Source organism: Sitophilus oryzae, unplaced genomic scaffold (assembly GCF_002938485.1).
Source record: "Sitophilus oryzae breed Bouriz unplaced genomic scaffold, Soryzae_2.0 scaffold_85_pilon_pilon, whole genome shotgun sequence".
NCBI classification, from domain to species: domain Eukaryota; kingdom Metazoa; phylum Arthropoda; class Insecta; order Coleoptera; family Curculionidae; genus Sitophilus; species Sitophilus oryzae.
The window spans coordinates 526,515-551,974 of NW_022147483.1; the positions used below are offsets into that span (position 1 = coordinate 526,515).

The window sequence follows — 25,460 nt, forward strand, 5'->3', positions numbered from 1 at the left end:
TCGTAGTCCGCCAAACGGATGAATAAAATAAATTTAATCGTCCGTTTTTTACATTGATTCAGGGATGGGTAAAAAATTAAAAACAGAGTTTTTTACTTGAAAGAAACTAGTTTTTTTTAAAGAGGTAGCCTGGTTTATATATTGTTTATACAAGGGCTTCTTTTTTCGTGCTGAACTAGTTTGTTGCGTTGAGATTTTGTACTTGCCCATTCCTAACTATCGATAACTGAAAGATTTTTGTATTGATCCGTTCAGCCTACGACTAGACACGCCGATTTAAAAATGTTTTTCGACTGTAGTGACATCTATTTAATAATTACTTGGTTAAAAAAATGGAAAAATCAAAACATTAGTTCTTGAAACTGATTTTTTTTAACAATAATCCTAAATAATCCTAAAAACGAAATAAAACAAAGAAATTGTGCTTTACAAATGTTGGAAAATCTTGTTAGAATGTATGTTCATTCATTTATTTATGATTTCATTGTGTAATCGGTAAACAAATACAAATCCTGTTGCTTGTTAAGTTTATCCTGCAATATTTCATAGTAATTGTAATGGCACAAAATGAGGCAATTAAGAGGATGAGCACAGTTAAGAGGCTTCTCAAGCCAGATTTCGATAGAAATTGCATGGACATGGCTTTATATTTGCTTGGGAAAGTGCTGGTAAGGAAATTAGATACAGGAGATGTACTGAAAGGAAGAATAGTCGAAACAGAATGTTATTTGGGAAATGAAGACAAAGCCTCCAAGTCTTATAATGGCAGGTAAACATCAATTAAGTGATTATCTAAGGAATAAGAATAAGCTTTTATTAATTAACAATTTTCTTGACAATGTTGATGTATTTTTTTGATAAAGAAGATAAATAAACCTGTGAAATAGACAACCAGTAAAACACCCTTGGTGTATTACAATTACGTGTTGCCTATATACAAACTGCTAATTGTTTTTTAATGTTTTTTAATCTTTTTAATTACAAAGGTCAAGTTTCAAAGAAAGGATTTAAAAATATTTAACCATAACAATATAATTACAGTAAACAATATATGGCATTGTTTTGTGCTGATTTATTTATCTACATTCACGTTATCTTATCACATCATTTAGACTATTTTTTTAAATAAAATTAACTGCTATTACAACACTGCGACCTGCAACTCAAACAATTGATGATAAATAATGGAACTACTGAAGACTCCTTTTAATGTGGTGAAACATACATTAAACAACACCTTCCAAGACAAAGAACCATGGCAAATTGTCTCTATTACAACGGGCGGTGTCTTATTTTTGGTGTGGTTACATGATTTTGTTGATCGTGATGAAAGCTTACTTGTACGAGGCAAAAAAACAGCCTTCAAGCTGTTAAGACTGATCCCAGCAGTTGAAAGGAAGGTAGATACAGAACTGAGTGTTATCAGACGAGGATTTGAAGAAGACGTGGAAAAAAGGACTAGTCACTTAGATTATATTCTAACCTTACCCTCCAAAGGGTTGTCAAAGAGTGAAATTTTATCGATACTAGATAGGAATCTTACGTTAAATGAAGAATTATGGAAATCAGGGCAGTCCTCTGGGGCTGTGTATGTCCACAATGAAGCTTTACTGGACCTGGTGGCTGAAACTTATAAATTATCATCATATACAAATCCATTGCATCCAGATTTATTCCCTGGTACGAATTTTCAGTTTTCATTTGTATCGAATAAATATTACAGTAATTGTTATATAAATTTACGTATTTTTTAAGGTTTATGTAAAATGGAAGCCGAAGTTATTCGCATAGTAGCCAGTTTATTTCATGGCGATAAAAATGCTTGCGGTAGTATGACTTCAGGGGGTACAGAGTCGATTTTAATGGCCTGTAAGGCTTACAGAGACTATGCAAGAGAGAAGAAGGGCATTAGAAAACCAGAAATGGTGAGTTTTTAATTTACAGCATACAAAGTACTTTCATCTAGCTAATTTTAGTCACATAATTATACATTTATGTATCTAGTTTCAATTCTACAATAATTAAAATATGTTTCTTTGTCTGGGGATACCTTAATAGTTAATAGTGTGTTAATATTTTTAGGTTATACCGATCACAGCTCACTCTGCTTTCAACAAGGCCAGTCTCTACCTCGGTATCAGAGTCAGATCCATACCGTTGGACCCTCAGACTTGTCAGGTTAACCTGAAAGCAATGAAGAGAGCAATCAACGGCAACACTGTAATGTTGGTAGGATCAGCACCAAATTTTCCGTACGGCACCATAGATGACATAGGGGAAATATCAAAACTTGGACTGAAATACGATATTCCCGTTCACGTCGATTCATGTTTAGGGGGTTTACTGACTGTTTTTATGGAAAAAGCCGGGTATCCCCCTCCAGTGACTGATTTTAGACTGAAAGGTGTTACCAGTATCTCAGCTGATACACATAAGTATGGATTTGCACCTAAAGGAACCTCTGTAATCCTTTACAGGGATCCAGAGTACAGACACTATCAATATACTGTAACTACGGATTGGTTGGGTGGGGTTTATGGATCTCCTTCGGTAGGCGGCAGCAGGCCTGGGGGTAATATAACCACCTGTTGGGCCACATTACTGCATTACGGCTTGGAAGGTTATGTCAGTGCCACAAGGGACATTATTCATACAACAAAATACATAGAGAAAGGTCTGAGAAGGATGAAAGGGATTTATATTTTCGGCCAGCCTGCGACTAGTGTCGTTGCGATTGGCAGTCCTTTAGAGTTCGTCATATTCCGTCTGTCAGACGGTCTATACAAAAAAGGTTGGAATTTAAATTTCTTGCAGTATCCTCCAGGGATTCACATTTGCGTTACACTGATGCACACAAAGCATGGAGTAGCTGACAGGTTCTTGAATGACGTGAAAGACTGTCTTGCCGAGATCGCCAAAGATCCTTCCTTGCCTGTTGAAGGCAAAATGGCGCTGTACGGTACCGCCCAAAAGTTACCTGATAGGTCAATTGTTTCTGATATAACTAAGTATTTTTTGGACGCCATGTATTATATTCCTGAATCAAAACAACCTCCGAAAGAATAAAATATTATGTTTTATATAACACTTTTTATATAAGAGGATGGCTTTATGTACTTATATAAATTTAAAGGGATTTTTTATTATGTATCAGTGATTTTTGTTCAAATTAATCTATTTGTCTGTTATATTTTCTGAAATTTTACACAAATAAAGTTGATTATTTAAAAATATATCCTGTTTTATTTAAATTAACTTTGACTAAAAGGTCCGTCTACACTTATCGTTTTACCTGTCAGTAAAAAACGGTTCGTTTTACTAGACGTTATACAACTAAATATTTAATAATTATTCACTAAACACACTGCTATATAATTGATAAAACCGCAAGTAACTCGTATAGTGTATACCCTAGTTGTATACAGTTGTGTATATATACGTCTTTCCTGACAGGTAAAATGTTAAGCGTAGCCGGAGCTTTACCCCAAATTTTTTTATTACACCACATACTTGATTTTAGACGTACCCCAGCAAATGAACCCATGTATATGCCTCCCGGTACATGCTATGTCTACCAAACATACGGAATGTACCATTGCTTTAATGTATCCAGCCAAGAACCGGGTTCAGCAGTATTACTAAGAGCTCTTGAACCTATAATAGGCATGGATATTATGAGAGACTTTCGAAAAGGTTCCTAAATCGTTATCATTTGATATAAAATCATTAAAAATTTATTATTACAGCAAAAAAAGGCAAAGTTATAGAAAAATCCCATGTTATATGTAATGGGCCAGCTAAACTATGCATTTCAATGGACATTAACAAGGCCAACTGTAACAAATTGGATCTGGGCGATCCAGAAAACGATATTTTATGGATAGAGGATGATTTTCAAATGGAAAATAGCGAAATACAAGTTGTAAAAACTTCCAGAATTGGAATAGATTCAGCTGGCGAAGAATGGGCCAGGAAACCACTTCGATTTTACATCGCTGGTAATACTAGCGTTAGTAAATTGGACAAACGTGCAGAAAAACAATTAGAAAGTCATATTACTTCACCGTACTTTCCTTAAATTGTAATATAATTTTGTAAATTTAAATATTTAATAAAGCTGTATTCAAAAAATTATTTTTTTTAGTATAAAAGTTCTCCGTAAGAGGGTGACAATTATCATAGTTCAAGTACGGCAACCAGAAATACACAATTTCTTAATTATCTTAAAACAGTAATAAACATGTTTTTATTAATGAAAAAAATTCTAAACGATGAGAACTAGTTTAAAAATAAATTTTACAAGTCAAATAAACGGTAGTTTTACCTTTATAATGCTAAAAATCTAGAAATAAATTTTGGAATAGTTCAATAATTTCAAACTGTGTGGCGCTAACGTCGTTCATTTCCTTTTTTGATTTCTTGTCAAACATGGTGAGTTCGTGTCGCAAATCTTAAATTATTTCATCCATCTTTAGTTGTAATATTTTATATATCTTTCTAAACAATCTCAAAGCATTACCGAGTGTATTAATACGAATATTGTTTTACCTTTTTTTCAGGGTATTGACATAAATCACAAATACGACCGGAAGGTTAGGCGCTCGGCCCCCAAAAGTCAAGATGTCTATTTACGTCTTCTCGTCAAGGTATGTAACAGAAAATAAAGTTGATTTTTAAATAAAAAAACGTTATTTTAGCTCTACCGTTATTTGGCCCGTCGTACCGAAGCTAAATTCAACAAAATCATCTTGAAGAGATTGTTCATGAGCAACATAAACAAGCCTCCCATTTCTCTGGCCAGATTAGTGAGGTTGATGAAGAAACCAGGTCGTGAGGGCCTCACTGCAGTTATTGTAGGCACTGTAACTGATGATACAAGGATCTTTGAGGTGCCCAAGTTAACTGTATGCGCTCTGAGAGTAACAGAAAAGGCTAGAGCAAGAATTGTAAAAGCAGGTAAATTGTTTTTCGTTTTACATAATAAAAGTGCTAGAAAGTCAACATGATGAATCTTTTCTCAGATATTCTGTGATGTTATAATAAGTGGACGTAATTCTGACACTCCTAAGTCCTTTAATAGTCATTTTTTTAGCTAATATCTCTTTGTTAATGATGTTTTATCTGTTTTAAGGAGGTGAAGTGATCACTTTTGATCAACTGGCTCTACGTTCCCCCACAGGATCCAAGACAGTTTTGTTGCAAGGCCGTCGTAACGCTAGAGAAGCTGTGAAACACTTTGGTTTGGCTCCGGGCGTGCCCCACAGTCACACTAAGCCTTTAGTGCGGTCCAAGGGACGTAAATTCGAGAGAGCAAGAGGCCGCAGGAGGTCATGCGGCTACAAGAAGTAAGAAGGGGACTTTAAAAGTGATTTTCATAATATAATATTGTGACACGCATTGTTTTTAAAAAGATAAGTTAAAACAATAAACAGATCTATTGTAGGCGTTCTTTATTTGTTTCCTCCACCGGATCCAACGAATTCTATAAAGCGTTTCTGAAAAAAAAATTAAATCTGGATCTGGCAATTAGGTATCTAAATGTCATTTTGTTAGGGATGTGTAATTTTAAAATATCGATTTGCGTTTTAATTTAATAATAAATTGAAAGACAAAATTATAGTCTATTCATCTAGACGTATTTGCCGTGATATTTGGGTGTCGCCTGTCAAAGTGCCTGTCGCCTGTCAAAGTCATTTGTTCTCTCGTTGGACATACTTTAGATCGGTATATTTTAATATAAACAAGGATTTTAGTAAGTATGTCGATATCAGAGATCGATATTCTTTATCGGCCTTAGTAATCTGTCAAATTGCTCTCCTTTCAAATGTCAAATATTTGCGTGGGTTCGGTTTCTGTGCGTCATGATCAGTAAAAATTATTAAAATTCTTTAAAAAATATCCCTTTAAAGTACGATGGTGTCTTCGAAAACGGTTTTGGGATTATGTGCAGGAGTTTCAGCCACACTGTTCATCGGTTACTGCATCTATTTCGACAAAAAACGGCACAATGACCCCGATTTCAAGAGGAAACTACGAGAGCGTAAATTTCAGGTTAAGTTACATGGAATTCCAGTTGAATTGTGTAATTTCAGGTCGTAAGGCACAAAAGGCAGCCGCCTCGTCGGGCAAACGATGCAAGACCGTGTTCCCCGACATGAAGGACCACGAGGCAGTCCAAAGGTTCTTCCTACAAGAGATCCAACTCGGCGAAGAACTTCTAGCCGCAGGAGATCTAGAAAACGGCGTAGATCACTTGTGTAATGCCGTAGCTGTTTGTGGACAACCCAACGATCTTTTACAGGTAAGATATTCCTGTTAAAAATCGTTTCAAGTTAATTTTTTACCGAAATAACATTTGTAGGTTCTTCAACAAACACTACAACCTGAAGTTTTCCACCTATTAGTGAAAAGATTACCTGCAGTCGCACCCAGATTAATGAAAGCGCAATCTTCTAACGCAACTCTACAGGAGGATGATGTAGAATAATTTTTTTACATTCGTTTTTTGCCTAGTCAAGAGGGTCTCTAGTGAAAAATTCACTTTGTTAGGATAACTGCGTAAAGTGGTTATTGCATAACAAATATAATTTATATTTAATAGAGTAAATGTTTGATTTCAAGGGACATCACAGAATATTTATTATATAAATAGATCTGGTGATAAGCGTTGCCCCCTTTTAGCTTTTCACTATGGGAGACCCTTGCTTAGTCTCAACAAATAGAATCATTTTTATTGAAACTGTATTAAGCCCCCTTGTTATGAAAAAGCACTATTTTTGATTAATAAAAATTATTGCATGGAGCAATATATAGAAGGTATTTTTTACATGTTTTGTCTTATTTTATTGTAAATAAAATTATCCTTATAAAATCAGTTGTTTCATTGCATTCTCTACCCAACCCAACTAAAAAAAACTAGTTGATAAAAAGCTTAAAAAACTTTTATTTGAATAGTCAATGCTATTTGCCAGCTATTTTTTGTGATAACTTAAAGTAAGTTTCTTTAATTTTGTTTACAATATCTTGAGAAAATAGATTTGTATGAATAAATTCCACTGTATTTTGTACAAATCTTTTTGTATGTTCCTGTGATGATTTTACAGCACTACCACAAAATTCACCATAAGATTTGTACTCAATAGGTAATTTATTAACAGTTGTGTTAAAATATTTACTTATTGTATTTGATAAAGGTTGTAGTACTGGATGCTCAATGGAAATGAGTACCCACAACAATAAGAAGAAAATAAAGAGAAACAAATAGGAAAATGAGGACGATCTGTCTTTGTGCTTCCTTTTCTGGACATTTTTATTCTTCTTCGGCTCCTTTTTGGGTGGTTTTTCGGTAAGATTGTTTTTAATCTCTTTCTCAACATTATTCTTTTTGTTTTTCTGTTTTTCCACTTTATTTTTCTTTCTCTCATCCTGTTTTTTCTGCTTATTTAATTCCAGTTGCTTGGCTCTAGCTTTATTCCTCATCTCTACTTCGGTATCAACTTCCTCTTGTAACTTTTTATAGAAATTTACAATATCTCTAGCACATTGCTGGCACCTACGTAAAATATTTTTATCTCATTGTGTTTATAACGAAAACTAACAATTCCACTTACCCTTTGGTATCTACACAAGGGCCGGCTACCTTGGCTAAAACGGGAACTAAAGGATTGTCTTTCAAATCCAAAAATTTCAAGTGTATCAGTTGGTTGAAACTTAGAGGTAGCCTTTCAAGTTTATTTTTGTACAAGTCCAAGTACCTCAACTTGGAGAGCGTTCCAAACTCTTCTGGTAACTCTGTAATTTCGTTTTTACTCAAATCTAGTTTAGTAAGGCTTGTCAAAACAGTAAAGTTACTCTAAAATGGAGCTATTTAGGTTAACAGGTTAAAAACAGTGACAAATTCAAATAACTTACAGGTAAATAAGTGAGCCGATTGTTAGACAAGTCGAGACTCACTGTTTTCTTTAACGCTGCCTATTCAGAAAATATTATATTATTGAAAAGAATCGCAAAAATGATGATGCTTTCTAAGCTTACTATTTCTCTCACTGGAACTTCATCCAAATCTGACATGCTCAAATCGATTTCTCCATCGGTAAACCTTTCTTTAACGTTAATTTTCGTTTTCTTGGCCATATTTTATTTATTTTCACACAAAATTATTGAAAAAAGTGGTTGTTCAAATCAATTGAACAAATCCACGTCGACAAGAATTTATTTTCATTTAAATCTGGACGAGATTAAAAAATTAGGAGTTGTCAAAATAATGTGCTAGCGCCATAAAAAGAAAAACGAAGAACGCTTTATTGCTAACTTCGCGCGGGTAGGTGTCAAAAATGACATGAAAATGACAACATGTCAAGTTGAGGTGTGGTAAGAAAAATTATAAAATCCGAATGATTCACGCAAAATTTAAATAAACTGTAGATATAAATTAAATGTTAGTTAAAAACTTAGGCCAAAATGGATAGTGAAGGTAGAAAAGTCATTGTATGTGATAACGGCACTGGGGTAAGTAAAATTTCGTAGTTTTTAACGAATTTGTATCTTATCATCCCACAATTTATTTAAACAATCTTTATTTTAGTTTGTTAAATGCGGATATGCTGGTTCAAATTTTCCTGCTCACATCTTCCCCTCGATGGTGGGAAGGCCTATCATTAGAGCTGTTAATAAAATAGGAGATATTGAAGTTAAGGTGAGACATTAACTACTTTTTATTGTTCCATGTATTTACCTCAATTTTAACATGATTCAGTAATGTTTTGTACCTTTTTTAGGGTTTACATGTAGATGTAAGTCTATTGTATGTGCTTTTAACTATTTTATTTATTTCCCCTTTGATATAACCATTATTCAGTCTTATTTGTTATTTATTGTTTTTGGTGTGTTCTTGCTAATGTAAATTTGAGTTTTCTCATTGCAAACCACATCTAATTCGTTTTTAAATGTTTTACATGCATCAGGAGGTAGGAAGTACTCTTCCTGTAAGTAACATCGTAATGAAGATGTTAATTTTTGCATGAAAGCTATTGTGTTAGTTGATTTTTCAAATGTTACACATCATACTTTATGTTATTCGAGAGCTATTTTTTAGGATTTAATGGTAGGAGATGAGGCCTCAGCCCTAAGATCCCTGCTAGAAGTAAAATATCCTATGGAAAATGGTATAGTTAGAAATTGGGAAGATATGTGCCATGTATGGGACTATACTTTTGGTCCAAAGAAAATGAATTTAGATCCAAAGAACACCAAGGTATTTTTTTATCATAAACCGATTAATTGAAGTCATTTATAGTCTTGAATTTTCTTTAAGATACTTCTAACTGAACCACCTATGAACCCCACGAAAAACAGAGAGCGAATGATACAGGTTATGTTTGAGGAATATGGATTTGCAGGAGCCTATATTGCTATACAGGCGGTTTTAACACTCTATGCTCAAGTAATAATGATCCAGTTTGGTTTTTATATAAAATAATGTAAAAAATAATGTCATAGGGTCTTCTTTCTGGAGTTGTAGTTGACTCTGGCGATGGTGTCACACATATTTGCCCAGTATACGAAGAATATGCATTACCCCACCTCACAAGACGTCTAGATATAGCGGGACGCGATATAACGCGATACCTCATCAAGTTACTTTTGCTCAGGGGATACGCTTTCAACCACTCTGCCGATTTTGAGACTGTAAGTTGCTCTGAAAATGTTTTACTTTAATGTATTACTAAATAACTTGTTTTAGGTAAGAATGATGAAGGAGAAGTTGTGTTACATAGGTTACGATATAGAAATGGAACAAAAACTGGCTTTAGAGACGACAGTATTAGTGGAGCCCTACACCTTGCCTGATGGCAGGGTGATAAAAGTGGGGGGTGAAAGATTTGAGGCGCCGGAAGCCTTGTTTCAACCCCATCTCATCAATGTGGAAGGCCAGGGTATTGCAGAACTAATATTTAACACTATTCAGGTAATATTTTTGGCCTATTATTAGTGTTTCACCCTGTACATGGTATGTACATACAATATTTGTATTGAAATGAAATTTTATGAGCATATGTAGGATGTAGGTTAATTTGGAGCATTTTTTAGTCTAGATATTTTTAAAAAACGGTTTCAATTAACCTACATATGCTCCTAAAATTTCATTTTATTACAAATTACCGTTTTCCTATAATGTAAATAAATATAAATGTTTCTTTAGGCTGCAGATATTGATATGAGACCTGAACTGTACAAACACATAGTACTCTCCGGTGGTTCCACGATGTACCCAGGGCTCCCCTCGCGCCTAGAACGGGAAATAAAGCAATTGTACTTGGAGAGAGTACTGAAAAATGATACAAAAAATTTGAACAAATTTAAAATACGCATCGAAGACCCTCCACGGCGAAAAGACATGGTCTTTATCGGGGGGGCCGTGCTAGCCGAGGTCATGAAAGACAGAGCGGAATTCTGGTTATCCAAAAAAGAGTATGAGGAGCAGGGTGTGAAACAGGTTCTAAAGAAACTCGGCAATCGCATCGGATAACAATAAACAGTGATCAACCTAGTGCAAATAACGTGACTCTAATATTTTAAGCATTTGATTTTCGTATTTCTTTTATTCTGTAATTATTTTTACCCAAGCCAATATGCATTTTATTGTAATTTTAGGTTACTTAACTATTATTTTTTTAAATCGATTCCTAAATTAAGAAGATATTAAAGAGAGTTTAGTGTTGAAAGTTGTTAATAACATTCCTCTTTGAGTATGCTGTGAATTTTTCTTGTTCAAATATCCCGCTTTGTAAGTTTTTTACGTTTTGAGAGTCTACTTCGTAAAAACTTGATATTTTACACGTAAATACCTTTTTTACGACACCCATCCTTGGGTAAAATGGATATTATTGAGATATCGATATCTCTGTCCCATACCTAGTTGGCGACTGTCAACTGTCACTTGTCTGAAAAAAATAAAAAATTGTTCTGTGGTGATAGTAGTGAATCGTTTGTTTTGTCTGTTCGTTAAATTCTTGTGTTTCTTCAAAATTTTAGTGAAAACATAGTTAAAAAATGGTAAAACGCAAAGCCATGATCGAGAGTGACTCCAGTGAAAACTCCGATAGCGATTTGGACTCGGTAAGTGCAAAATTACCGTACTATTTCTTTCCTAACCTTCAAAATTGAGGATTTTGAACCCATTACCTGGAAATTCATTTTCCCGAATCCCAGTCGACTATGGGCGTTAGAAAATTAAAAAAATATTTTTGTTTCAATCCAAAGTGTCAAAATGATCGAACGTTTATTATTGTTACGATAATTTTATTTGAAAATGCTTTGCAACATTTTGTACCCCCAAAAACATATTTGTGTCTGGCTTTGCTTCCTCGAAATTTGTTTCTATTTAATCTAAACGCGATATTTTAGGAGTTCTTAGGCCTGGCAAAGAAGAAAAACAAAAAGAACGCGTCTCCTAGGCAGAAATCTAGTTCGGATGCTTCGAGCGGATCAGAAAGTGAAATAGAAATGAAAAACTCGAAGAAAAAGGTAAAAAAAGACTCTGCCGCATCAGATTCAGAGGCGGAGGACGTAAAAGGTCCCTCCAAAAATGACAAGGCATCGGAAAAGAGCAATTCTGAGCCTGAGGAAGGTAGTATCCTGGCATTTTGACAAAACTATTTAGAAAATAATAAAATTACTGTGATTTAGGTGAAGTATCGGATTCAAGTAGCTCAGAGGAAGAGTTTAACGATGGTTATGATGACCAGCTCATGGGCGATGAAGAAGATAGAGCGCGATTAGCCAGTCTCACCGAAAAAGAGAGAGAAACTGAAATTTTCAAGCGTATAGAACAAAGAGAAATGATGAGAACCAGGTGAGTATCTTTTTATCACAGTATGCTGTGTTTGTTTACAAAATTTTATTTTTGACAAGTGACTTTGCCTTGTAGATTTGAAATTGAGAAGAAACTGAGACAGCAGAAAAAGCTAGAAAGGGCCAGAGACAAACCATTTTCAAAGCCCAAAGATAAAGATAAGGAAAAAGTCAATAAGAAAAAGGAGGAAAAAATTGTCCAGGAAAAAGTTAAAGTTAAGGAAGTAGAGAAAAAAGTTGAGGAACCGGATACCAGCAAGTTGCAGACGGATTTTACTTCGATAGACCATAAGGAGCGTAGCAAGGAACGAAAGAAGAATATTGAGGAGAACAGAGGCAAAGCTGAAAATAAAAGGTTAGTGTGATTGAAGGGGGGTCCAGGGGGAAAAATATGATAAGGGCCATTTTCTAGGCATATATCATAAGATTTAACACCGTATTGCCCTGCAGAGTTTATACATTTTGTAGGAACCAGCTAGACCCACTATAATATTGTTATATTATAAATTAAAATTAAGAAAGTAGCGCTTATCATGTATTTCCCCTGGACCCTTCAATTATCTTAAAAAAATTGTTTCAGCCCGTTTTTTAAATTTTTTTTTTACTTAAAACGTTCTGAATTTTATTAGGTTGGTAGTAGTTCTTTTTTTTCAATAATTTTGATTTTTCTTTTAATTTTTCGATCGTTCTTGATTTTTAAACCTTCGACCATAATATCAGCTAGACCCTAATACTCCCTAGTTTGAAGCCATCATTATTTGGAAGTGACATCATAAAAGGGCGGTTGGTAGTAATTCAACAGTTTTTTACTATTTAACTTATTATACAGGGCATATCCCTCTATAGAAACCATCTGAACTACGTTAGGTTAATGATAATCCTTTTTTTTAAATAATTTTTAATTTTCTTTTAATTTTTTGTATGGTTTCTAATTTTTAAACCTTGGACTGTAACATCAGCTAGACCCTCCTTTATAATTATAAAGGTGAAGCTATCATTGTAAGCGACGTCATAAAAGGGCTGCCAGTAGTTAATTATTATTTAAGTCTCTTTCACTATTTAACTTATTAGACAGGGTGTCTACTAGAGTGTAGACTCTAGTCTACTGACTAGTGGCTGCTAGAAACCATCTAAACTCTGTTAGGTTCTTTAAGCTTTATTTTAATAATTTTTAATTTTCTTTTAATTTTTTGTATGGTTTCTAATTTTTAAACCTTGGACTGTAACAACAGCTAGACCCACCTTTATAATTCTAAATGTGAAGCCATCATTGTTTGTAAGTGACGTCATAAAAGGGCTGCCAATAGTTAATTATTATTTAACAGTCTCTTTCACTATTTAACTTATTAGACAGGTTATATGTGTCTACTAGAAACCATCTAAACTCTGTTAGATATAGTGATAATTTTTTTCAGTCATTTTTAATTTTCCTTAAACTTTTGTTATGGTATTATTTGTAAACCTTAGACCATAACATCGGCTAGACCCTTTTTTATAATCCCCAGTTTGAAGCAATCATTATTTGGAAGCGACGTCATAAAAGGCCTGCTAGTAGTAAATTATTATTCAACAATTTTTTTTTATTTTTAGCTTATTAAAATTATTTCAACTCTGTTTTATTTTATATTATTATATTATTAAAGGGTGAACGCTATGGCAGAACTGAAGGCGCGGCGCGAGGGCAAACAGAAGCGTGAAGAGGCCGAAGAAGAACGTAAAAGAAAGGAAGAAGAAAAGAAGAGACAGGAAGAGGAGGAATCGGAGCTGCTTTCCAAGAAAAACGAGACCAAACTCAAAGCCTCTGACATTTACTCGGATGACAGCGACAGCGACAACGCGGAGGAGGGCGAACGAAGCTCTCCGGTGGCCAGGGAGAAGGCCAGGTCCAGGTCCAGATCGAGGTCCGGCTCCAGGTCGAGGTCGTCCAGCTCCAGTTCGAGCAGTAGCGATAACGAGCGGGAGGAGGAGAAAAAGCCGGCGTACGTGCCAACGAAAAACGATCTGAACTCTATTAGGTTAGTGACAGTTCTTTTTTTTATCATTTTTATTTTTTTTTTATTTAAGCGGTTTGCGATTTTTTTTAAACCTTCGACTATAATATCCCTAGACCCTTTTTATAATCCTTAGTTTGATGCTATCATTGTTCTGAAATGACGTCATAAAGGACTGAGGGTAGAAAATTATTCAACAGTATTTTTTTGGTGTAAATAATAAAAATCTTGTTTCTTATTAGTTTACTGCTACTTGTTTTTTTCAATAATTTTTCTTTTCTGTTCAATTTTTCATGTGGTTTATAATTTTTGAACCTTAGACCATAATATCAACTAGACCCTTTTTTAGAATCCTTACTTTGAAGCCATCATTATTTGGAAGCGTAATTTTTTAATTTTCTTCTATTTTTTATGATGATTTTCAATTTTTAAAACTTAGACCATAACATCAGCTAGACCCTCATTTAAAATCCTTAGTTTGAAGCCATCATTACTTGGAAGTGACGTCATAAGAAGGCTGCTGGTAGTGTATTAACCAACATTCTTTTTCACTTTCTAACTTTTTATATCACGGGGTTCGTCTCTAATAAAAATGATCTGACTCTATTAGGTTGGTAGCAGTTAATTTCTTCTCAATAATTTTTATTTTTATTTTAATTTTTCATAGGAATTTTTAAAATCGAGACCGTAACATCATTTAAACCCTCCTTTAAATTTAAAAGCCTTAGTTTGAAACTATCATTATTTGAAAGTCACGTCATAAAAGGACTGCTAGTAGTAAATTATTATACAACAGCCTGTGCCACTTTTTAACTTATTGTACAGGGTGTACTACTAAAAGGTATCAATAATTTTTATTTTATTTTTTTTACAGTTTATAACAGGTTTATAAGTTAAACCTTAGACCATAAAAACAACTAGATCCCTTCTTTAAAATTCCGACTTTGAAGGTATCATGAATAAAATGATTGTTTTTATATAGGCTTTCTAGACACAAACTCGAACGCTTCGTGCACATGCCGTACTTCGACAAAATAGCCAAGGGCTGTTTCATCAAAGTGGGAATAGGCCAAAACAACGGCACTTCCGTATACAGGGCGGCCGAAGTGGTTGGCGTGTACGAAACGGCAAAAATCTACCAGTTGGGCAGCACGAGAACGAACAAAGTTAGTGCAAATTCATATAAAAATGATTTTTAACAAAGGCCTCATTGTTAAATCGTTCGATATTAGGGTCTGAAAGTGAGACACGGTGCGCAGGAGAGGGTGTTTCGGTTGGAGTTCGTTTCCAACCAGGAGTTCTCGGAGGGAGAGTTTCAGAATTGGTTGAAAGCTACTTACGCCGCCAACCACGACCTTCCGTCCAAGGGGCACATCGATCAGAAGCAGGCCGACATCAAGGAGGCCATCAGCTACGAGTTTAACGAACAAGACGTCGAAAGAATTGTAAGTGATGTTAATTTTAAAGAAAAAATTCTCATGTGTATGGTAATCGCAAAACAATTTCCGATGCTCGTCATCAACTTTGAGTGACAAGCGATGGCGACAGCGCTGCCCGATTGTGATGGATTTATGAGATGAAACAAACAATATATTTATTATATCATTTTTAAAGATTTTTACGTTTTATTTTTAATTTAATAACTAGTATTTTAGTAATTAATTGATTTATTTGTTTTATAGCTTATTTTACTTATTACATATTGGCAAAAACTAGTCCATTATAAAGATTATTCTAAGCGTTATTAAGGGTTATTTATTTATTTATTGATATACATCTTACAACGCTATAAGTGGCAATAACAAGTAAGAGGATGCTATTAATGCACAAACTAATAGTCACAGAATTTAATAAAAACTAACGCAGAACGTTCTTGTTCGAAATAGTTTTATCAGGGAAGCTACAAGCTCTTTGCCTCGACTGTTTAAATGCTTCGGCATATTTTCAAGAAATGCAATTCAAAAACTCGAAAATTTAGTTCTTAAAAGAACTGTTTGTACTTAAAAGTACAATTTTTAAAAAAAGACTATGAAAGTAGGGAAAAAAATGAGAATTACTCACAATGATTCAACGACAACACAATATTATACAAAATAATGACTGACGTTAGGATAATTGTCAAATAATAAAGGACAACATTGCTGAACACTGCGCAATGTGACCAACATAGCGATAATAAAATTCGGTTTAAACTAATTTTTGCAGCTTTAATTTAAATAAAATATCTGTTACCATCATTTGCTCTATAAAGTCAAATGATTGTTGACGTGCATCGGAAAATGTTTTGCGATGTTGTTTTACTCTTGTAATATGTCTGTGACAAGATATGCAGATTTAACAGTAAGTGACTTTTGCAGATTAAAGAAAAGGAACGGTTTAAGCCCAACCCACACAACTACGCCATGAAAAAGACGGAACTGATGAAAGAAAGGGACGCGGCTTTAGCTAGAGGCGACGATGACATTGCCAGAGAAATGAGCGACAAATTATCACAATTAGAAGAAAGGTTAGATAATTACTGCACTATTCTTTGACAATTTTAATGATAACGATCAACCAGAGATATAGAGGTAGGTAGAATAAGCTTCGACGAGTGCACATCTATTAAAAAATTTTCTTATGTTCGCGCTTAGGTTTACAGTGGAGATCAATAAGTAATAACAACAGTTGATGACTACTAATTTATTTGAGTTTAATTTCATTCATGCTCATTCTCCCTACCTCTATATCTCTGTGATTTTGATGAAACCCACTGAAAAATTGATGAAATATTCTTTAAATCTTAAGAAAATATTTTTCATTAGGGCTTCTGAATTGGACAAGATGCGTACTTCCACGATATCGAGTATTTCCTACATAAACGATAGGAACAGGAAAAGGAACGTGGAAGAAGCAGAAAAAGCAATTATTGCAGAAGTTAGAGCCAATAAAGGCAAAAAGGTAGGTTTAAAAAAATTGTGCAAAAGAAATATTACTATATCACTTAAAAAACTTTTTTTTTCTTAATTCTCTAAATTTACAAGTTTCTTTGGTTTTGTCAAAAGGTTGACGATCCGTTCACCAGAAGATCGACGAAACCGAGGATGAATTTCAAGTCCGGGGAAAAGGAGGCTCTGGCCGCTGCCGAGAAGAAGGCCCAGGAGGAGATGTTGCTGAGCGAGGCCCCCAAAGAGGTCGAACAGAAGAAGCAAGTGGAGAAACAGGCCCAAGTTACGCAGGAAGACCTGTTCTCCGCGCACGATTTCGATATCAAAATCGACCTAGAAGTTCCTTTACCTGGTAAAAGACTTCATATAGTATAATTAACTTATTTTTTAAACTACTTTAGTACCGTATGATTGAAAAAATAAACGGCGTCAGCGATGGCTATGAAACGAAGATCGCTGTCATTTTATATGTAAATTAATATGGGTCATTGATCGTCATTTCCCAGCCAACTGGACGCCGTTTTTTTTCGATCATACGGTATTTTCGTCTCAAAGTATCTGAGTTACCTTTAAATTTTATTGTAATATTAGACCATCTGTACACTAGATACTCTTCTTGTGATTTTTCTGCGAAGCCAATATATGTCCCAAAGTGACATTACGTCAGGGCTGAAAATGTTTGAAAACCGTTTTTTATGTTTTTTAAAAATTGACATGAAATTGGCATTAAAAAAACGGCGTCCAGTTGGCTGAAAAATGACGATTAATGACCCATATTAATTTACATATAAAAAGACAGCGATCTTCACTTCATAGCCATCGCTGACGCCGTTTTTTTTCTCGATCCTACGATATTTTCGTCTCAAAGTATCTGAGTAACCTTATTAATTTTTTCATATATTAATAATTTTATTGTAATATGAGACCATCTGTACACTAGACACCCTTCTTGTGACTTTTCTGTGAAGCCCATATATGTCCCACAGTGACGTCACGTCAGGGTTAAAAATTTTTGAAAACCGTTGTTTATGTTTTTTAAAAATTGACATGAAATTGGCATTAAAAAAGGGCGTCCAGTTGGCGGGAAAATGACGATCAATGACATTTCCCATATAAATTTACATATAAAATGACAGCGATCTTCATTTCATTGACGCCTTTTTCCTCAATTATATTCTACTAAGGAAGGAGCGTATCAATAAAAAAAAACGGGAGTTTTGGTTTATCAAATAAAATTGTTAATTTGTTCTATTTTATTTTTCTAGCCACAACTGTCAACGTAGTTCCCAAAACCACCACGAAAGACTTGGCGCCCAAGCGCAGTTTGAATCTTCAAGATTACAAGAAAAAGCGCGGGCTCATATAGTATTTTATTTTAAATCTCTCACCCTATATCCTTAGGTTTATTAATATAGATATAGTCTTTAAGTTATTTCCTCATAAGTAAGTTTACAAAATTGTACTTTAACGCAAAAGTATTAGGCGATATATATTATTATTATTATATACTCTTATTTTGAAGTTTATTTTAGACGTTGTGACGCGCTGTAAGCATAAAAAAACGTTTTTATTTTTCTAGCAATATATTATTTATTGTTAATTATTTCTTCCCCCTGTACATTTATGACGTTCGTAGAAAGACAAGGAAACAAAAAATGTATTGTGATTCTTTTTTTAGAAAACAAAAACGATTATTCATAATAATGATTATTATAATTATTTGTGAATAAACTCTGGAGTGTTTTATTTATTTACACGCGCAGATAATGCAAAAATAATCACCTTGTCCTTTAAAGGACACAGCGTTTTTAATTTTGTCTAGCGAAATTTGAATAAACAATGGAATTAAATGGTTCGGGATTTACTTTTTGCCATATAAGGAAATTTTGGTAGATTTGGCAAGAGTTCAGTGACCTTGGCACAGGTGGTTACCTAGAAAAAGGAGTGACGTATGCGACGTACCGAATTTTGAATACTCTCCCATACTTTCTCTATTTTTTTACGATTAATATACGGACGGATTTGCTAAAAATATTTTCGCGATTTTATTTGGGCGTGGCTAAAAATTTGAAATCGAAAAGGCGGCCATTTTGAAATGGCTCGTTTGCCTTTTATGGGCATTTCAAGCTGGCCGCGTCTAGATTGGTCCCTGCCAGTGAGTCACCGATTTTTCTAAATTTCTCTATTAAATTCTAAGTTTGTATGATCAAAAATCCAAAATAATAACAAAGATTCACCGAATAAATTAGAAAATGTTTGTTAAAAGTCAATTCTCCATGCTATTTAGCGATTATACGTCAAAACGTTACGTTTTAAAACTTCAGCGCACCTCCGCCACGAAAAACAGTCCGGCTTTTCATTTATTTTTAACGAGAACTGCACGTACTTGAAAATTTCTAGGTATAGAAAAACACAAGTAATTCTATATAAGGCTGTTTATTTTCGAGAGCGATTAGAAAATAATTTAAAAAGATTAATCTTTTTAAAGTTATCGAGTCAAGCGGCGCACGCAGGAACTAATTCCTTATAAAACACATCCGTTAACCTCGAAACTCAGTCGTTTTTTCACTCTGATCCTGCGAGTGTGACAAAGAAACAAACATAAACCGTTGGATTTTTGACGTAAACTTCACGTCGATCATCGTCCCTGAAAAAATATTCTCTAGGCGAGCCAGTCGTTTGAGTTCGGTGTTAACAGCAGTCGTGATTTGTGTAGTTTTTCCCTATTTGGATTAATTCAGCATGGTAAGTTTGAAACTACGATTAATTTCCCGTAAAAACCGACAGTTATTTCGGTATAAAACAGTCCGGGAAAGTGGTCAAAGTCGATATGAAATAATGCCGGTCCGCCATTGAACGAAGCATTTCCGATTTTACTCAAGAAATACACTTTTAGACGGTTTTATTACTTGTTATTACTGTTATAAGGAAAGTTACGATAAATAAAGCGACGGAGAGTTGTTTAATGACGAAATTTCGAGGTATTTCTGAGTCAGTTCGAAAATGTCTACGTGCTGTCAAAATGGGGTGTGTTAAAAGACCTTTTTTTTGGTCTGGGCACGTTGAAATACCGTTGGATTCCGTCGAACTCGATGCCCGATGGTGAATCACCGTCCACTTTGCCTTTCAAGGCTGAATAAAAGGCTCCTTGAGGAAGATTTTCAACGAAGACGGCCGGCGGGATTTATATGGCCATGTCATTCGATACAGTGCTCGTCGATAACGCCTTCCGATAAATTTGAATATTCCCCCAGTGTTTTTTAAATTATTCTTTGTTATTGTGATGAATAAACGGGAAGAGCGTGGCGTGAATAATATCCCCATCCCCCCTGGGAAGCTTTGAAAAGACGGTCTAAAAATAAGCTCCATGTGGGCATTCTAAATTTAGGCACGCCGGGATTGAAAATTTGTCCAAATTTGGCCGACTCTGTGTTATAGGTGAATACATTTTTTAATTCCTATTCAACGTTCTTTTTTTTGTCCCAGATTTTTTTGCAAAGTATTTTACATATGCCACGTTTTTATTGATTCTATCGCATTATTAATTAAAAAAAAACATATTTTTTACTTTCAGGACTACAAAGATTTATTTTATTTAACAGGATTTAATATTTTTTTACGAAATAATCTAAATTTATACCAGAAAAGTTCGTGCCAGTAGTCAAAATAAAATTAAGTGGTTTTTGTTGGCAAAATTTCGCTACACAAACAGTTATAGACGGATATACAGAGCGTCCCGAACTTAATTTGAAATTAACAGACTAAAAACATTTATATTTATCCTAATAATGATTTTACAAATAAAAAACAACTACAGACGAATATACAGAGTGTTCCATATAGTAATCTAAACAAAGAGAGGACAAATATTTATCATTTTGATTTATACAAGTCACCCTAATGATGTGATTACAAATAAAAACAATAAGTTATCTGAGTAATGTGTTAATTTGAATTATGATTCATATAATTATAGGTAAAGGCATGTATGGTATTGGATTATACAGTTATTTGTTGAGTTTTAATTTTAGAAATTCTATTTTAATGAGTGTAGATTGTTTTATCTTATCTTCTTTTTTTATTATTATTGATGATTCTTTGTGAGACTTATTGGAGAATATTGTTAAATATATTTTGCTGTCTATTATTGGAGTTATCTATCTCCTGCTAATCTTCTAGGTTTCTTAATTTCTCGTGGATATTTCTTGCCAGGTGTCCGGCCTATTGCCACTTCAGGGATTTGATTCTGTGGATGACATCTATTACCTGGGTCTTTTGTAGTATCCACTATATTTTTTTATGGTCTTTCATGGTTATTCCCAGCTTATTTCGATCCAATGAGGGTTGTGCGACCTGCAGTTTCGTTATAATGTCCGTTTTAAGTATCCAGGTTTTGCATGCATAGGTCATGATTGTTGGTAGACATTAGTCGAATGTTTTAATTAACTAATACTAACTTTTGTTGATTTCTGATAGTAGAGATCCAGAGCTGTGTATTAGTTGTCCCAAATATTAGCATTTCCAGTTTACAATGTTTTTTTTCCTAGTTCATTGTTTGTTGCTAAATCGTTTTGTGAATTACAAAGAGATTTTAACTAAATATGTGAGGGAGGCTACACCATTATTGGAAATGGTTAAATAAGCAGAAAATGGTGATGATGATATGTTAATTTTAGTTATTTCGTTTAGGCATCCGGTGTAACAGTATCAGATGCCTGTAAAACTACCTACGAAGAAATCAAAAAAGACAAGAAGCACCGATACGTGATCTTTTTCATTAAAGATGAAAGACAAATTGATGTTGAGGTAAATATGATTGAAAAAAAAAGTAAAAAGGCATCTTGTGTATTAAAAAAATTTTTAATATACCTTTTTTCTTCGAATATTAGGTGATTGGAGCTAGAGACGAAGAATACGACCAGTTTCTTCAGAATCTCCAAGCGGGGGGCGCGGGCGAATGCCGCTACGGCCTCTACGACTTTGAATACATGCACCAGTGCCAGGGCACGTCCGAGTCCAGCAAAAAACAGAAGCTGTTCCTTATGTCGTGGTGCCCCGACACCGCAAAAGTCAAGAAGAAGATGTTGTACTCTAGGTAAGCCCCAGAAAGATGTCCGAAGCACATTTTTTTATTTGAAAACTTGCCAAAAAAAATATGTTAGTGTAACCTTCTTCCAAGTACGGCAAATTTCTTTTATATAAATTTGTTGCTTGTAAAAGAAGGTAAATAAAAGATATGCGATGCAATAGAGGAAACATGTAAGGTTGTTTTTTCTAAAGAAACGCATATGACATTTATTAATTTCTGTTTTTTATCTCTATCTATGAGACTTTTTATTTCTAACACAATTTGACCAACTTTGGAGGCATTTTTTTATGTTTTAGGGTATCAAGTATCAAAAAGATTTTAATTTGTCTATAAAACCTTAGATCATGACTTACCTAGACTCCTTTTATTTGTATTGATCACTTTTTTGTAACTAACATACATTCGAATTTTATGCAAAAGAGGTAGACGTATGTAGACCATAAATTCTACATATAGAGACATAAATTCTACATTACCTTGTAGTCAACATGTGATTTTTTTTAAATTTTAGGCTATGTCACAACCTAGAGTCATGATCTAAACATTGAAAACACAAATTTAATAAAATCTTTGATACATTTTTTTATATCAAAAAAGATTATAATTTCTTTTAAGAACCTTTGACCATAACATACATGACACATTTTTTGATCATCTTCCTGTATCCAAGTTGCATTTCAAAGTAATGGACCATGAATTGTAACTAGACTCCTATTTTTAAAATCTTGTAGTCAACATAAACCTTAACTATTTACACAAGAGTTATGATTTAAGAATTTACATCACAAAATTTGACCAACTTAAGAGATATTTTTTTGGCTTTTAGAGGCTTATTGTAGAAAATATTATTATTTCTATAAGAACCTGAGATCATAACATACATAAACTCATTTTTTGATTATCCTCCTGTAGCCAACATACATGTCAATGCAACACAAATGACTGAAGACCATAAATTGAGCATAGAGTTTTATTTTCATATCTTGTAGTCAACATAAGGGGATGTTATTTAAACTTTAGACTATTAAACAACTAGAGTCATCATCTAAAAAAAAAAGATAACCGCATTTTTGACGTTTGAAGAACTAATATGAATTAACAGATGTATTTTCTTGTTTCAGCTCATTCGATGCCCTTAAGAAATCGTTGGTAGGCGTACAAAAGTATATCCAAGCGACGGACCTGTCAGAGGCGAGTCAAGAGGCTGTGGAAGAGAAACTGAGGGCCACCGATCGCCAATAGGTGGCGCCACGCGATCGCGCTTACTACTATTATTAATATTATTATTTGTTCTGTTCGTTCGACTGTATTTTTTTTTCTTCTCTTCATACGCACCAAAACGAAACAAAAAAATGTAACAAACAGTTCGTGGAGCGTGTCTATTTATATACAATAAGTATTTGAATAATATAAAGCTTGATTTTTGAAAAACTGTACTAGCGGTGGTTTTTATTACGATTTTGAATGTAAAAAAAGTGAATCAATAAAACGATAATAAAAAAGAAATTTTTGTTTGGGGCTTTTGTTGTAAAAGTTTCCAAACTAACATTAAATTAAAATAATTAATTTTTCCAAACTAACTTTAATATCCTAAAGCATAGCACGTAAATATTTATGTAAAATACCGTACGATTGAAAAAAAACGGCGTCAAGTTGGCTTAGAAATGGTGATCTATGACATTTCCCATGTAAAAGTTCGAAACTAGCAATCTATGACGCAGTTTTTTTTTATCCTACGGTATTTTTTTTAAACAAAGTAAGTACCATCGAAGATATAACCTTTTCTCAAAGTAATTACTTTGAAAAAAGATTTTATCCGTGATTGAAACAGTTATAAAGATGGTGCAAACTACCCTGTTTTATCCTCTTTTACCTATCCCTCTTTTTTTAATCTTAAAACCCGGTATATACACATAACTACTTAGGTAAGATAACGTACAATTAAATAAAAACGGCGTCGAGTTGGCTTGGAAATAACGGTCGATGATATTTCCCGTGAAAATATTTATATCTCGACGTCTATGAGGGCGTTTCTTTTATCCTACGGTACAATAACCTTATTAATCTTAAAGCTTCGTCTACAGATAACTGCTTAAGTGATACACCGTATGATCGAAAAAAACGGCGTCAACTTGGCTTTGAAATGACGATTGATGATATTCCGCTTATTAAAGGTCCCCCTAGCCATCTCTGACGCGGTTTTTTTTTCAATCTTACGGTACTTTCTTTGATTGAAATATTTATGAAGATGATTTAAGCTATGCTATAGTTTCTTCCCCGTTATTTAATTAAATAATAAACTTAACAATCCTAGAGCTTCGTCTACACATTACGTTTTACTTATACGTTTTGATTGGACAGCTAAGACTCGTAGGCAAGACGTTGCGTGTAGACGGTGCTTTAGGTTTTGTCGTAAAACATGGAGCATCGTCGTTTTTTGTTGCTACACGCAATATTTTACTTGTTGTTTTGAATAGACAGGTAAGACTGACAGGTAAAATGTTACGTATAGGACGGTGCTTTAGGTCGTTAAGGTTATTAACTGTATAGAAAAAAAAGGAACAAATACGTATTTATTGTGTAAATTTGTTAAAATTTGTCTTAAGGCGATGTGATTCTATCGGTTTAAGGATTATTTTTAATCAATTTTGATGCCTCTATTTTAATTTTTAATAGTCTTTTAAAGATATAATTGAAAAAAAAATTATTTACTCTCAAGTTAATTTACTATCCTTGTTTACATAAGATCCAACTAATAAATATATCCTCAAATTATTTTAAGCATTTTCAATACGTATTTGGTCTTATAACGCATTAATATAACTTCTAAAAGTAAATTGTTCTGTTTCAAATTTTGCATTAAGCCCGCGGACGCGATTGCAGCGCCAAATTAATGATGGTGGTGGTTTTTATACCTATATTATGAAGTGGCGCCATCAGTCTTTAATTAGTAAAACTACACAATTAACAAAGAAGGTTTCTGTAAAGCTGGCCGTATTTTGACATCTAGCGGAGAATACCAGTACTATGTGTTTATGAATTACAGAAATCTGTTATTTGGATAGAGTTCTGTAAAAAATCGATTGTTTTGACATCTATCAGAAAATAGTTGTACTATCAATTTTTAAAATGTATTAAATTAAAGAAATCTACTTTTTCGAGGTCCCAAAAAGTTTTTAGTCAGAGCCATCTATTATTTTACTTTAACACTAATTTTAAACAAAGATGAGCAAAGAACATGCAATGAAAGCCGGCCGGTCTTAGAATATTTTGTAATTTTAGCTAGAAAAAATGATTTTATTGTGTATTATTTAATCATAAGCTATTCCGAAGGCTCTACTCGATCCTCTGTAATAGTAAGTACCGTTTATTTCATACTGTTTTACATATTTTTTGATCTCAAAAGTTGTTCATCCTCGTAAACCGTCATGGCTGGTTCTTGGAATCTACAATATTTTTATGTAATTATATTGTTTCCATACGTTCTTTTATAATTCCCTAACGAAAAATTAGCCAACGTTACTACCTAATTGAAGATTTCAGTATAAATTACAATTTCTCTTTGTATTTAGTTACATTGTCTTTGTTTTTTTATAACTG

At 33.8% G+C, this 25,460-nt stretch overlaps 8 protein-coding genes across 10 annotated transcripts; 7 read left to right on the forward strand and 1 right to left on the reverse strand.

Moving 5' to 3' along the window:
* Positions 1-335: 335 nt before the first annotated feature.
* On the forward strand, positions 336-4,114 carry LOC115890094 (probable DNA-3-methyladenine glycosylase). 2 transcript variants are annotated; one of them, XM_030910232.1, is made up of 4 exons: positions 336-495; positions 550-769; positions 3,521-3,693; positions 3,747-4,114. In XM_030910232.1, exons 2-4 carry the CDS (start codon positions 558-560, stop codon positions 4,076-4,078), a joined length of 717 nt encoding a protein of 238 aa, XP_030766092.1. In that variant the 5' UTR covers positions 336-495; positions 550-557; the 3' UTR covers positions 4,079-4,114. The 2 variants fall into 2 exon arrangements, with proteins under 2 accessions (XP_030766092.1, XP_030766093.1); XM_030910233.1 differs by having other exon boundaries at positions 346-455.
* On the forward strand, positions 800-3,233 carry LOC115890093 (sphingosine-1-phosphate lyase). Its single transcript, XM_030910231.1, has 3 exons — positions 800-1,680; positions 1,756-1,925; positions 2,083-3,233. The coding sequence occupies exons 1-3, from the start codon at positions 1,185-1,187 to the stop codon at positions 3,064-3,066; spliced, it is 1,650 nt and encodes a 549-aa protein (XP_030766091.1). The 5' UTR covers positions 800-1,184; the 3' UTR covers positions 3,067-3,233.
* Positions 4,115-4,292: 178 nt separating the features above from the next.
* Positions 4,293-5,442, forward strand: LOC115890165 (60S ribosomal protein L18). Its single transcript, XM_030910327.1, has 4 exons — positions 4,293-4,431; positions 4,560-4,646; positions 4,698-4,956; positions 5,132-5,442. Exons 1-4 carry the CDS (start codon positions 4,429-4,431, stop codon positions 5,347-5,349), a joined length of 567 nt encoding a protein of 188 aa, XP_030766187.1. The 5' UTR covers positions 4,293-4,428; the 3' UTR covers positions 5,350-5,442.
* A 272-nt stretch (positions 5,443-5,714) lies between these two features.
* Positions 5,715-6,866, forward strand: LOC115890064 (mitochondrial import receptor subunit TOM20 homolog). The gene is made up of 3 exons (XM_030910186.1): positions 5,715-6,040; positions 6,093-6,301; positions 6,362-6,866. The coding sequence occupies exons 1-3, from the start codon at positions 5,914-5,916 to the stop codon at positions 6,485-6,487; spliced, it is 462 nt and encodes a 153-aa protein (XP_030766046.1). The 5' UTR covers positions 5,715-5,913; the 3' UTR covers positions 6,488-6,866.
* Positions 6,867-6,923: 57 nt separating this feature from the next.
* LOC115890063 (leucine-rich repeat-containing protein 59-like) lies at positions 6,924-8,262 on the reverse strand. Its single transcript, XM_030910185.1, has 4 exons — positions 8,035-8,262; positions 7,912-7,971; positions 7,611-7,852; positions 6,924-7,552 (listed from the first exon to the last, which is right to left on the reverse strand). Exons 1-4 carry the CDS (start codon positions 8,131-8,133, stop codon positions 6,961-6,963), a joined length of 993 nt encoding a protein of 330 aa, XP_030766045.1. The 5' UTR covers positions 8,134-8,262; the 3' UTR covers positions 6,924-6,960.
* Positions 8,263-8,330: 68 nt separating this feature from the next.
* Positions 8,331-10,724, forward strand: LOC115890061 (actin-related protein 2). Of its 2 annotated transcripts, XM_030910183.1 has the most exons (8): positions 8,335-8,508; positions 8,585-8,695; positions 8,778-8,792; positions 9,095-9,253; positions 9,314-9,442; positions 9,499-9,687; positions 9,743-9,967; positions 10,202-10,724. In XM_030910183.1, the coding sequence occupies exons 1-8, from the start codon at positions 8,461-8,463 to the stop codon at positions 10,526-10,528; spliced, it is 1,203 nt and encodes a 400-aa protein (XP_030766043.1). In that variant the 5' UTR covers positions 8,335-8,460; the 3' UTR covers positions 10,529-10,724. The 2 variants fall into 2 exon arrangements, with proteins under 2 accessions (XP_030766044.1, XP_030766043.1); XM_030910184.1 differs by lacking the exon at positions 8,778-8,792 and having other exon boundaries at positions 8,331-8,508.
* A 238-nt stretch (positions 10,725-10,962) lies between these two features.
* Positions 10,963-18,454, forward strand: LOC115890126 (RNA polymerase-associated protein Rtf1). The gene is made up of 11 exons (XM_030910276.1): positions 10,963-11,118; positions 11,407-11,629; positions 11,689-11,854; positions 11,930-12,208; positions 13,497-13,868; positions 14,827-15,010; positions 15,077-15,289; positions 16,202-16,350; positions 16,649-16,784; positions 16,889-17,123; positions 18,037-18,454. Exons 1-11 carry the CDS (start codon positions 11,053-11,055, stop codon positions 18,135-18,137), a joined length of 2,124 nt encoding a protein of 707 aa, XP_030766136.1. The 5' UTR covers positions 10,963-11,052; the 3' UTR covers positions 18,138-18,454.
* Positions 18,455-19,266: 812 nt separating this feature from the next.
* LOC115890034 (cofilin/actin-depolymerizing factor homolog) lies at positions 19,267-23,372 on the forward strand. The gene is made up of 4 exons (XM_030910143.1): positions 19,267-19,516; positions 21,461-21,577; positions 21,661-21,866; positions 22,982-23,372. Exons 1-4 carry the CDS (start codon positions 19,514-19,516, stop codon positions 23,100-23,102), a joined length of 447 nt encoding a protein of 148 aa, XP_030766003.1. The 5' UTR covers positions 19,267-19,513; the 3' UTR covers positions 23,103-23,372.
* Positions 23,373-25,460: the final 2,088 nt, after the last annotated feature.

Coding starts and splice junctions, on each gene's coding strand:
- LOC115890094 (XM_030910232.1), top strand. CDS start 558: ATGGCACAAAATGAGGCAATTAAGAGGATGAGCACAGTTAAGAGGCTT. Junction 770..3,520: donor TCCAAGTCTTATAATGGCAG/GTAAACATCAAT, acceptor ACTTGATTTTAG/ACGTACCCCAGCAAATGAAC. Junction 3,694..3,746: donor TATGAGAGACTTTCGAAAAG/GTTCCTAAATCG, acceptor TTATTATTACAG/CAAAAAAAGGCAAAGTTATA.
- LOC115890093 (XM_030910231.1), top strand. CDS start 1,185: ATGGAACTACTGAAGACTCCTTTTAATGTGGTGAAACATACATTAAAC. Junction 1,681..1,755: donor GCATCCAGATTTATTCCCTG/GTACGAATTTTC, acceptor GTATTTTTTAAG/GTTTATGTAAAATGGAAGCC. Junction 1,926..2,082: donor GCATTAGAAAACCAGAAATG/GTGAGTTTTTAA, acceptor TAATATTTTTAG/GTTATACCGATCACAGCTCA.
- LOC115890165 (XM_030910327.1), top strand. Junction 4,647..4,697: donor ATTTACGTCTTCTCGTCAAG/GTATGTAACAGA, acceptor ACGTTATTTTAG/CTCTACCGTTATTTGGCCCG. Junction 4,957..5,131: donor AGCAAGAATTGTAAAAGCAG/GTAAATTGTTTT, acceptor ATCTGTTTTAAG/GAGGTGAAGTGATCACTTTT.
- LOC115890064 (XM_030910186.1), top strand. CDS start 5,914: ATGGTGTCTTCGAAAACGGTTTTGGGATTATGTGCAGGAGTTTCAGCC. Junction 6,041..6,092: donor CAAGAGGAAACTACGAGAGC/GTAAATTTCAGG, acceptor GTGTAATTTCAG/GTCGTAAGGCACAAAAGGCA. Junction 6,302..6,361: donor AACCCAACGATCTTTTACAG/GTAAGATATTCC, acceptor TAACATTTGTAG/GTTCTTCAACAAACACTACA.
- LOC115890063 (XM_030910185.1), bottom strand. CDS start 8,133: ATGGCCAAGAAAACGAAAATTAACGTTAAAGAAAGGTTTACCGATGGA. Junction 7,972..8,034: donor AAGTTCCAGTGAGAGAAATA/GTAAGCTTAGAA, acceptor TTTTCTGAATAG/GCAGCGTTAAAGAAAACAGT. Junction 7,553..7,610: donor CCTTGTGTAGATACCAAAGG/GTAAGTGGAATT, acceptor TATTTTACGTAG/GTGCCAGCAATGTGCTAGAG.
- LOC115890061 (XM_030910183.1), top strand. CDS start 8,461: ATGGATAGTGAAGGTAGAAAAGTCATTGTATGTGATAACGGCACTGGG. Junction 9,254..9,313: donor TAGATCCAAAGAACACCAAG/GTATTTTTTTAT, acceptor ATTTTCTTTAAG/ATACTTCTAACTGAACCACC. Junction 9,968..10,201: donor TAATATTTAACACTATTCAG/GTAATATTTTTG, acceptor ATGTTTCTTTAG/GCTGCAGATATTGATATGAG.
- LOC115890126 (XM_030910276.1), top strand. CDS start 11,053: ATGGTAAAACGCAAAGCCATGATCGAGAGTGACTCCAGTGAAAACTCC. Junction 11,119..11,406: donor CCGATAGCGATTTGGACTCG/GTAAGTGCAAAA, acceptor GCGATATTTTAG/GAGTTCTTAGGCCTGGCAAA. Junction 13,869..14,826: donor AACGATCTGAACTCTATTAG/GTTAGTGACAGT, acceptor GTTTTTATATAG/GCTTTCTAGACACAAACTCG.
- LOC115890034 (XM_030910143.1), top strand. Junction 21,578..21,660: donor AAAGACAAATTGATGTTGAG/GTAAATATGATT, acceptor TTCGAATATTAG/GTGATTGGAGCTAGAGACGA. Junction 21,867..22,981: donor AAGAAGATGTTGTACTCTAG/GTAAGCCCCAGA, acceptor TTCTTGTTTCAG/CTCATTCGATGCCCTTAAGA.